The following is a 10,557-nucleotide window of genomic DNA, read 5'->3' on the forward strand; positions in this document are numbered from 1 at the left end:
GTGTGTGTATGTGTGTATGTGTGGTCCAGATATTACTCATGTTTACACAGTCGAAACAAAAAGTAAGTCCTTAAAGCGTAAATCATGAAGATGTCAATGCAAAGACCTAATGAGGACATTTTAGGATTAGGGTTAGAATTAGGTGTGTGGGTTAGGGTGTGTGTGTGTGTGTGTGTGTGTGTGTGTGTACATCTACCTCCTCTAAAGTTTGGTCTTTGTTTTTTTCTCCCAATAAAAAAAACAAAAAAACTAAGAAAAGACAAAATCTACAAAGGACGAAATACAAACTAATAATAACAACAATAGTTCATGACGTCATATTGCGTACTAAAACCGAACACGCAGTTTTTTTTTATTGATTTACGTTGATTGAGTTGCGGGGGTAACCATCGGCGTGCTGATTATTCACCGATGTGTTTATCGAGCTGCGGGACGTGATTGGCGGGAGCAGCGCTGGAATGTGTTCGCTGCGGAGCGTGCGGGACAGGGAGGAATGCCTCGGGCCACGCCCCCTCTGCCTCCCCGCCGTCCAATCAGGGCGCGCGGACGGTTTCCAGGCGCCCGCGGAGTCGCGACCGTAGAAAAACAAAACCGCGGAAAACAACAAAACACGCGTTTTAGCCCGCACCGCGTCGCGCGCTCCGCTCCCCCGCACCGGGACCCCGCGCCGGCCGGTACCGTCGGTGTTTTCCGCCGCTCGCCGGAGCCTCGCGGGCGGTGTTGTTTATGTGTAGTAGCGGGGGGCTTGAAACCGGCCGCGCTTGCCCCATTTCCTCGGTTGTTTTCCTCCTCGCCTGGATTCTCCATGTTGTTGAAGTGACGGGACCGCGGGGGCAGCTCGGCGGGGACAAGTTGGCGGTAAACCCGGGACCACGGAGCGGACAGACTCTCCTCTCACCCCCCTGAACCAGGTGCCTTACCCCGCAGGCGGCGGACCCCGGAGAAGAAGAAGAAGAAGAAGAACCAGAAGCAGAAGAAGAAGAGGAAGAGGGAGGAATACAGACGCACAGGAACTAGACGGATCCGCCAGTGACCTCCGTGTCAGACCGAACCCGATGAGGGATGCCCGGCGGTGCCCCCGGACTGGATTTGAGGATTGTGAGGGCTCCGTGATTGTCCGATGGAAAGTTCTGTTATCACCCAAGTGCAGAAAGAAGACGTTCAAGTGTCAGAGAAAACAGGTGAGACGTGCTACTCCGAATAATGGTCGGTGTGCGGAGGAAGCCTGCGGAGTTCGGGTTCTTCTCGGCTGTTCGGGAATATCTTGGACGTGTCGAGGGAAGCCCGGGTTCGTCTGGGTCCTTCTCCGAATAATCTTGGTTGTTGGTTTTTTTTTGAAGAAGCCCAAAAGATTGTCTTGGGTTCCCTCTCCGAATAATGGTCCATGTTAGAGAAAAACTGGTTCCGCTGGGTTCCTCTCCGGATAATGGTCGGGGTGTTGAGGAAGCCTGCGGAGTTTGGGTTCTCCTTGGCTGTTCAGGAACCCTGGGGTGTGCGGACTCTGCTCCGGGCATAGGTCGATGTTTTGACTGTTTGGGTTCTTCTCCGAATAATGGTCCATGTTAGAGAAGCCTGGTTGGTTTGGGTTCTTGTTGTGGTTCTGGAGGGGTTCGGGTTCTTCTCCGGGCGTGTTACAGAAACCTCGAGTGTCCGGTTTCCTCTCCGAATAATGGTCCATGTTAGAGAACTCTTCTTGGCTCCTGGAATATTTGGGTTCTTCTCAGAACAATCCTCGACGTGTTCAGGAAGCCTGGTTTGTTTGGGTTCCTCTCCGAATAATGTTCTGTGTGTTGAAGCAACCCGGACTACACTGGTTCTTCTCCTGGAGTCTCTGACAGTTGTTGTTTTTCTCTAAATAAAAGCTGCAGTATTTAACATCTAACTCCCGGAAAACGCGGGGAAATAAAATCGAAAGAAAAAGCTCCAGTGATACTTTGGCTCTTTCGGTTGTTTTTCTTCAGATCAGCTGCAGATTCATCTCAAACAGCGCGAAACTGCGAAATCAATTCAGAATACATCAGAAATGATTATTGATGAAGCTCTGCAGCAGCTACATTCTTCCAGTGGAGATAAATCCACAGTCTCCATTACGCACAGGGGGTTTTCCATCCACATCTATTGTTGCCCCTGTTTCAGCCTCATTGTGTGTGCGGCACCTTGAACATGTGTTGTTGTGATTATCTCTGACTGGTGCTCGGTGCCGCTGCGGCGGATTCACGTCTCTCAGGTTCCAGCTTGTTTGGCACCATCCCACATGCCAGCGGCACCAGGTACCAGAGAGCAGCCGCCCCGGCACCGCAGGCTGCGGCGTGCGTGGACGAGACCACGCGTGCACGGTGCGTTTGCAGGGGAACGCACTGGTGCAGGATCTGCGTGGAAAGCTGGGGGTTTCTTCCAATGCATGCGTGGTGCAAAGGGGTGTAGCGAGGCCGGGGGTGGACGGAGGCTCTAGAAACACCAGGTATTGACAGCGGAATGCACGAACACACCCCTCTGCACACGCCCATTGTAGCGCCGTTTCAAAGATTCCCTTGTTTGCACGTTCTCCTCCAGCTCGAGCGAGGCCGTGCTCGTTGAGTCCGTTTCACCCGCTGCGTGTTAACACCGTGCACACTGCGGGATTGTGGCGCGTTTCTGCACGAGGTCACGTTTTGCGAATATTTTCTATATTTATCTGCATATTTGGTTGGATTCATTGGGTTTAATTGATGTTTCATATGCTGGATTATGATCAAAGAAAATCCATCTGCAGGATTAATCCCTGAGCGTGTAGAGGAGATTTGATGCGTGTGTTATGTCACACACAGCCAGCGCTGCCTTCCTGAGGGAAATCAATAGGCTGAGTTGCACTGAGATCTCACAGCCATTGGTTATTTATCATGTGGACGCTGGTAAATCTTAGTATTGTCTGAAAACCCCCGGAGTTGGACCATTGAAGGGCAGATGCACCGAGCGGGGCTGTGTCTGACAGGGAGTTGTGTAACATGGTTGTTCCTGCGTTGTGTCTCCGGGGTCAGCAGACGGCTGGACTGTGGATATCTGAGGGAACTGTGTGGAAATGTCAGAGAAAAACAGCTGGATTAATCACATCTGGCACGGAGCCTGCTCACTGTATATTGATGGGTATAAATTCAAGCAAGTCCTCACACGAAAACACACTCCAGAAGGGACTTGCAAGAATGTCCCCCCCCCTCCTCCCAACTTGTTCTTTCACTAAGTCTTGTCAAGTCTGCTGGGACGGCCGTGGTCCCAGTGACGGATCAGAGACCTGCAGAGCGCCGAGGTGTGACCGCCTGCCCTGCCCGGCTGCTGTGGTCGTTCTGGCTCTTCTCAGTAGCTTCAGGCAGCCCTGGAAGGTCTCGGAGTTTAAAATGGTTGGAATGTTTTCTGTCTGTGTTTTTCTGTTGAGGGCACTGCTGCTGAAAAGTGTGGGTTTTCCCGCCCTCTGTGATTATATAACATGTACCAGCCATTTCCAGCAGCAGCAGCAGCAGAGGCAGGCGCATTAAAAACAGATTTCATGTGCAGGCTTTGGCCTCCGTGTGGACAGATGGACGGAGCCTTTAGCAGAGAGAAGCTTATTCTATATGTTACAAGCAGCTCACACCCTAAATATGCAGAATTTATTTTCCGGATCATTGGTTTTTATTGTATTTTTCATCATTTCTACCTTGTCTGTATCAATATTTGGATTAGATCTGCTGACGTGAGCTGTTTCCATGTTGTGTGAATGCACTTTCACTCTGTTTCCTCATGAACGTCTTTTTCTCCGTGCGCCCAACAGGCCAGGTGAACCGCTCGGCCCTAAAACAGCCTCGGAGCTGTAACATCTTCAAAGCGCTCTTCTGTTGCTTCCAAGCTCAGGATGGCCCCAAACCACAGCCGCCACTGCCGCCACCTTCCCAGCAGGCCTTGCTGGATTCACAGGAAAATGGAACGGTTGTCAAGGTAACACTATTCTTATTCCGGCAACACTTCATACGGCCGAAGACAATTTGTAGACCTCAGCCCAGTCCTGCCTTTACTTTTGCTTATTTAAGATTTTACTTCCTTGTCACACCCACGCACTCTGCATACCATAAAGGAGGAGGCGTTTGAATAGTGCGGCCGTCTGTACGAACACAGGGTTGTAAAAAAAGTGCTTATTTTTGTCTTGAATCATAATTTCTTTTATAGCCGCACACTAAAACCGCCGCTGCACCTGCTCTGAACACCTTGAAAGCTCACCGCAACTGTCTGCGGATACTGAATCACTTTGATGTTCACACTTGATCCTCTGAGGAAGATTAGAATGACACAGCGACTGTCAGTCCTCCAGGCAGATGGCGAGAGCGCGAGCAGAGAATGGTGTGTAGTGCGCCCAGTAATTGCTGAGGTGGAGAGAAAAATAAAGCCCCCGAGCGCCCGCTGCACACGGCCGGCCACGCTGGTGAACGCTGTCAGCCTGATTAGGGCTTCAGTGCCATGTTAGGGGCGTTTTAATGAGATGCCATGTTTGCTCACATTGAGGAGTAACCTCCAGCATCAGGAGCAAACAGGAAGCAGCATCTGTAGGACCTGGTTATTGTCTGGCAAACTGAAATTAAGCCTTGGTGTCAACGGGTTTATTGTTTAACTGGTGAAAGAAAACCACTCATCATGGACGGTATTTTTCTCAATCTGAAATTTCCCTGCTTGATAGATCAGTTATGTAATATATTAATAATTAATTTCACTTCCACCGTGCTCATGAAGAGCCTCGAAACCAAATGAAAGGGAGAAAACTGGATGTCTGAAAATTAGATTACATGATGTTAATTTGTTTTCCCTGCAGGTCGATGCCTGTAGAGTTTGACAAGATGCTATTGGAAGTGTAATGAAAGATGCGGATTCCTAACAAATATAAAACATTGAAGCTTTCGCAGTAAATAATTAGGTCCAGGACTTCAGCCGTCGTCACATTAAAACCGAGCGTTATCTCATTTCCCAGAGGTGAACTCAAGTGGCCAAGCTTTGACTTTCACATGAATCACTGTGTGTTTGGGACGAATCCTTCTGCTCAGCAGTAAATACAGCACAGGCGAGACAAATGATGGAATTGTTGTTTTTAAAAAAAAGATCCTTTTGTTTCTCCTCAGCAATATGAACCCAGCCTCCTGTCTGAGGTGAACGCCCAGGACCAGGGGAAGATATGCGTGGTCATCGACCTGGATGAGACTCTGGTGCACAGCTCATTCAAGGTACCGCTGATCCTCTGGTTATGTCACTTAGAAGTAAATGTAGTAAAAGAAAAAGTAGTTAGCGATGTTTTCTGACCACGCAACTAATACTGTGATGACCTGAGTCTGTTCCTGCTGTGATTAGATGTATGAATCTGTGTCAGAGTTCCTTCACACGTGTGTTTGAGGAACAGCAGGTGAATTATATTCCGCTGCTGTGATCCACGGCGGCGCTCTGGCTCTAAGTGCTCCGTGTTCACGTGTTATGTAATGTCATGTGAGCGCACACGGCTCATGTGAAGGAACATGCCAACCTTCTCCCTCTGTGTTCTCCCACCAGCCCATTAGTAACGCAGACTTCATCGTGCCTGTGGAGATAGAGGGGACCACACACCAGGTAAACTACTCTGTGTGTGTGTGTGTGTGTGTGTGTGTGCGTCTGTGTGCGTGTGTGTGTGCGTGTGTGTTGAGCTGAAAAGGGATGGGTCTTGTAAACTGATCTGCCAGGTTTTCATGCTGGGTGTGTGGAGCCCTCTGCTGGCCAGATGTTGGAAAAAGGAAACACGAGGAGAAGTGGACGAATCAGAAAATGTCATTTCAGCCCAGTTGTGTCAAATTAAATTCATAAGTTGTGTGTTACTGTCTGTGATGAACATAAAGGAGAAGAAAAAGCTAAACCTGCACCGTGCACTGAAACATTCGTTCAACTTTGGGTGTCGAGCCTCTGACATTTTGGACATGTGGAAATGTAATTAAGGCCGAAATGTGATTCCCGGGCCCCCCCCCCCGTGCTGGTAAGGGATCCTCTGTGGGCCTCTGCCTGGTTCAAGTAATCCAGGATAGGCTGGTTAACTCCGGCTCGGCCTATTCTTGATTACTTGTTTCAGGAACGGGCCGTTGGCAGCTAACGGATGGAAACGACCGCTCTGACCTTAAAGAAATCCACTGAAGGGAAGTGAACCCACGGGTTGAGGTGTTTGTTGACCATGTGTTTGTTTCGCAGGTGTACGTCCTGAAGAGGCCGTACGTGGATGAGTTCCTGCAGCGAATGGGAGAGTTGTTTGAGTGTGTGCTGTTCACAGCCAGTCTCGCTAAGGTACATGTTTACACACTGAAACAGACCCTGACACAGATCCTCAGTGCTTTATGTTTTGATATCTTATGAAATGTCTGATGTGTCAGTTGTCGTTCTGCTTTCTCTCCTCCGCTAGTTAGTTCTCCTTTTTCCGTGAGACGCTGTTTAACATGTCCTCCTCACGAGGATTAAAACCATAGTTTGCTCCTGAGCTTGGCTTCACCACCTCTTCATTACAGGCTTAGTTATAACTTCATTGATTCATAAGTAGAGAATTACACGTCACTACTTTAAGATGTGTTGCACCACAGACTCTTAATTTAATGCTCGGACATGATTTCTTCATCGTGAAATGAAACCGATCACATGACCCTTTTTTAAAGTGAAGATAAAGACAAAATCATAAACTCTTTAGCAGAAGTTAAAATATCCCTCATATGACTTCTGTTGATATAATCCGATGTTTTCCTCTCATTCTGAACTGTCTGTTTTCAACTGAACACTAATACACACAATCTTCCTGCACGTACATATATTACATAACGTAAATCCAGCTACACTGATGTTATTTGTAGTTCTGTCACATAATGTGATGTGAAATTTGATGCTCCAGTGATTTCTTGTTCATGGTTCAACCCGCGTTAGTAAATCCTCTGTTTCAGTGGCTGAAGTTGTTTTTTAACAAGCAGCTAATGGACGACTTTACAACTCAGACTTTCTGAGGAGCTGGTGCAGCCAACGAGCACGTTGTGGATGTGTGATGCTGCAAATCACCTGTTTGCTGTTTTAAGAGTAGACGTGAACCGTTTGTAGGAAATGCTTCGTTAGCTCAGACGTACACTTCCCTGCTCCTCCCTCACCCGCTGCATACGTCTCCCCCCTCCCCCCCAGTATGCAGACCCAGTGACGGACCTGCTGGATCAGTTCGGCGTGTTCCGGACTCGGTTATTCCGGGAATCTTGTGTATTCCACCAGGGCTGCTATGTCAAAGACCTGAGCCGGCTGGGCAGAGATCTCCACAGAACCCTCATCCTGGATAACTCTCCTGCCTCTTACATCTTCCACCCAAACAATGCTGTGAGTTTTAACTTTGATTGACCTCCAGGAACATTGATATCTGTCGTTGAGAAGATGTGGCTCCTCTGTGTTTACTGAGGTCTGGAAAACTCCAAGTTTATTTATTTCAAAGGAAAATAAAAACGATTTCTCCAAAACTCAAACTTGATACGATGGAGTTTAGCACTTTCAGAGTTATTAATTGTTAGCAGTCACTCTTCTTGATGTTTTTTTAGTGTCAAAAACAACTCGTTTTATTTTCTAATTGAATAATTTGTAGACGATTTCCTTAATTAATCATTTAAGCTGTAAAATGACACAAAATAGGGAAAAACTACTCTAATACGAACTAATGCAGCCAATCTCACATGTGAGATGCTGAAACGAGATAATTTGGGGATTAATCAATTATTGTCATAGTTGCTGATGAATTGACCGTTTCCCCCTGATTCATATTCATATAATCTACAGACACAGATCACATTCAATGCTCATTCAAATTATACACCTCTTAGCTTCATTTTATATTAATCACAATACTATCTTTATCTATATAGCACTTCTCAGAACACTTAACGTGTGACAGGAATTTAAGCATGAATAGAATTAAGTCAAATCAGGAAAGTTCGTTTATGAGCTTTGATTTAAAGGAAGCTCCTGACTCTGAGCTCTGTCCCCTGAAGTCTTCAGCCGAGAATCAGAGGATCTCAAAGTGTGAGCAGGTTGTAAGGAGATGAAAGATCAGCAACATACTGAGAAGTCAGATCATTAAGTGCCTGTAAGTACTTGAGAGAAGCTTAAAATCAATTCTAAAACGTAGAGTGCAAATAGGCTACGACTAGGGTGATGTGTTCCAACCTGTTACTCGGGTTTAATGCCCGGCAGCTGAGTTCTGTACAGTGTGAAGACGCTCTACAGATGTTCTAATTATGCGAGTATAAAAGGCTGTTGCAGTAATCCAGGCGCGATGAGAGAAACTAAAATAGTTTCTGTATCTCCAGAAGGAATTCTGACAAAAGCCCGTTGTTGAGGTTTCACGCGGCACTTTGGTTCGGCACCGGTACGTTTGTTTCTGACGGTGACGGTTTGATTCCTCCAGGTTCCTGTGGTGTCGTGGTTTGACGACGTGGAAGATGCCGAGCTGCTCAACCTCCTGCCCGTGTTTGAAGAACTCAGTCAAGCTGACAACGTTTACACCCGGCTGGACCAGCTCCGTGGACATTGAGCTCTCGTCGGCTCCCGTTAGAGCTGCAGCTCGAAAAACCTCTTCAACATCAACAGAACAGATACGATCCAGATGTTCTTCTCCTCGCCTCTGCACAAAGCGCCTCTGTTTTTAAAAAAGTGTATTAGCGCGGGGGTTAAGGAAATTCCCAGCTTGGAAAACACAATGTCCTCGGCTCAAAAAAAAAAATTTTTAAGATCGCTATCTGAGGCCTTTCCTCTGAACCTGTGCTCACAATATCGACAACCACTATTTGAACGTTCCACGAGAAAAAAAAGCAGGAAACAACAACCAAAGCAGTTAAATCACAATCACTCCGGTTAGTGTGAACACTCGTGTGGTTCTCTTGCCAAAGCAGAAGCCTGCCTGCCCTGACTCGTGGACGCGGTGTTTCTGAGTCTTGTGCCTTCAAGGAACAACAAAGTAACATCAGCCCTTTTTTTTACAATTTCCACCAGATTTTCTACATGTATCGATTTCTTTTTATAGGTTGTTTATAAGGAAGTCTATTTTTAAATGGTGAACACGGTTCTTCTATGCAACGCACCTCTGTAACGACACGGATTCATTGCATTCAGCAGATGTAAACATGAGTGTAGCCTTATTTACCTGCAAACGAGCAGCAGAGTAGAAAACTTATTTTACCTGTTTGTACGAGAAACACCATTTCTACAGAACATGCAAATATGAATCGCGAGTGATGAGACGTGTGTGATGTTATTGGTGATATGTTAAGTAAACAGAGTGAAATCTGGTCTTTGATGGATCCGTTGAAAGCAGACACACTGGAATATGTCGGCACATAGGACGACCACAGACGCCACAGTTTTCAGCCAAGGTTCAATCATAGTTCATTTGTTTCATGTTCTACTTTTATGACGTGTATGACAAACAACGTGCACTCGTTTTATACTGACAGTGCTGAAAGTAAAAACTGTGCCTTTTGGAATTGGGACAGAGGATGGTGTTCTGCCTGAACAGAGATTTGTAGACCTACACACTCTGATGTGTCATGCTGAGCGTGAGAAAACACTGTCACGAGCAGGTGTATTGCCATGGGGCTGTGGTACTTGCAGTGCAACACTTGAAAATATCAAATTTGAGTTTTGTTAACATGTATGAGTGTTTTTTTCTCTGTATTTATTGGCCAAAAACCTGTATTGTCCAGTACTTCTTAATGCTTAACATTTCGTATTGTACTCCATACGCCTGCTTGGAGGCCGGCCTTGCGTTTGACTGTTTTATCTGTGCCTAACAAACATGTTGCTGTCAAAGTTCATGCGTAATTCAAAAACATGAGCAGTTAAATCAAACAGATTTTTGAATGCAAGATTCAATCATCCAAGAAAACCTTTTTTTTTTTTTTTTTCATTTAGAAAATTCATTACGAGAGATATTTTGTGGGGTTGTGTTTCCTGGGTAATTTGGGTTTTTTCTATGACGTTTAATGCCTGATGCGATTATTGCCTGCATGTTAACTAGTGAAACAATGACAATGAAAATGTACCAGTTGTGATGACCAAAAGTATTTGTTTAGACAGTCACAATTTGTCTTTGTGTATCAGAATAAATAAGAGAACTCATTTTGTCTTCCTGATCTGACCAAAACTCTACAAGACAAGGTGCTGCCAATTTTTATTTTTTAAATAAAAATTGGTTATATTTTACTGTTTTGTGTGTGATTTTCTACCATGAGACACAATCAACAAAAATCGTATGTTCTTCTCACATCTCGGGCCAGGGTTACAACATTTAAATTTAAAATTTAAAATTGCAACTTGCCAACCGTGCGTCTGAAATGATTGCCACCAGCCATACTAACACTCTGGATAAAGAAAATCAAAAGCATATTTATTTATTATTATTTATATTTATTATCATGCAAAAATGATTTTTATTCCAAAAGTAACGTAGGAAACATTTTAATCCACAAATTTAAAATTTCACAGCAAATATTCAAGTACTTCGCCAAAACATTTAGTTACTCTTCACACTACACATGA

General features: G+C 45.6%; 1 protein-coding gene across 1 annotated transcript; it reads left to right on the forward strand.

Annotated features, from left to right (window-relative positions):
• Window positions 1-559: 559 nt before the first annotated feature.
• On the forward strand, window positions 560-10,221 carry ctdsp2 (CTD (carboxy-terminal domain, RNA polymerase II, polypeptide A) small phosphatase 2). The gene is made up of 7 exons (XM_035159537.2): window positions 560-1,181; window positions 3,785-3,948; window positions 5,118-5,219; window positions 5,539-5,595; window positions 6,202-6,294; window positions 7,165-7,350; window positions 8,429-10,221. The coding sequence occupies exons 1-7, from the start codon at window positions 1,121-1,123 to the stop codon at window positions 8,552-8,554; spliced, it is 789 nt and encodes a 262-aa protein (XP_035015428.1). The 5' UTR covers window positions 560-1,120; the 3' UTR covers window positions 8,555-10,221.
• The last annotated feature ends 336 nt before the right edge of the window (window positions 10,222-10,557 follow it).

Source organism: Hippoglossus stenolepis, chromosome 6 (assembly GCF_022539355.2).
Source record: "Hippoglossus stenolepis isolate QCI-W04-F060 chromosome 6, HSTE1.2, whole genome shotgun sequence".
In the NCBI taxonomy this organism is placed as follows: Eukaryota; Metazoa; Chordata; class Actinopteri; order Pleuronectiformes; family Pleuronectidae; genus Hippoglossus; species Hippoglossus stenolepis.

Bases quoted from the DNA above. Each gene is read 5' to 3' on its own strand.
- ctdsp2 (XM_035159537.2), top strand. From the start codon at position 1,121: ATGGAAAGTTCTGTTATCACCCAAGTGCAGAAAGAAGACGTTCAAGTG. The intron at 5,220-5,538 runs GTACCGCTGATC...TTCTCCCACCAG, and splicing joins TGGTGCACAGCTCATTCAAG to CCCATTAGTAACGCAGACTT. The intron at 7,351-8,428 runs GTGAGTTTTAAC...TGATTCCTCCAG, and splicing joins TCTTCCACCCAAACAATGCT to GTTCCTGTGGTGTCGTGGTT.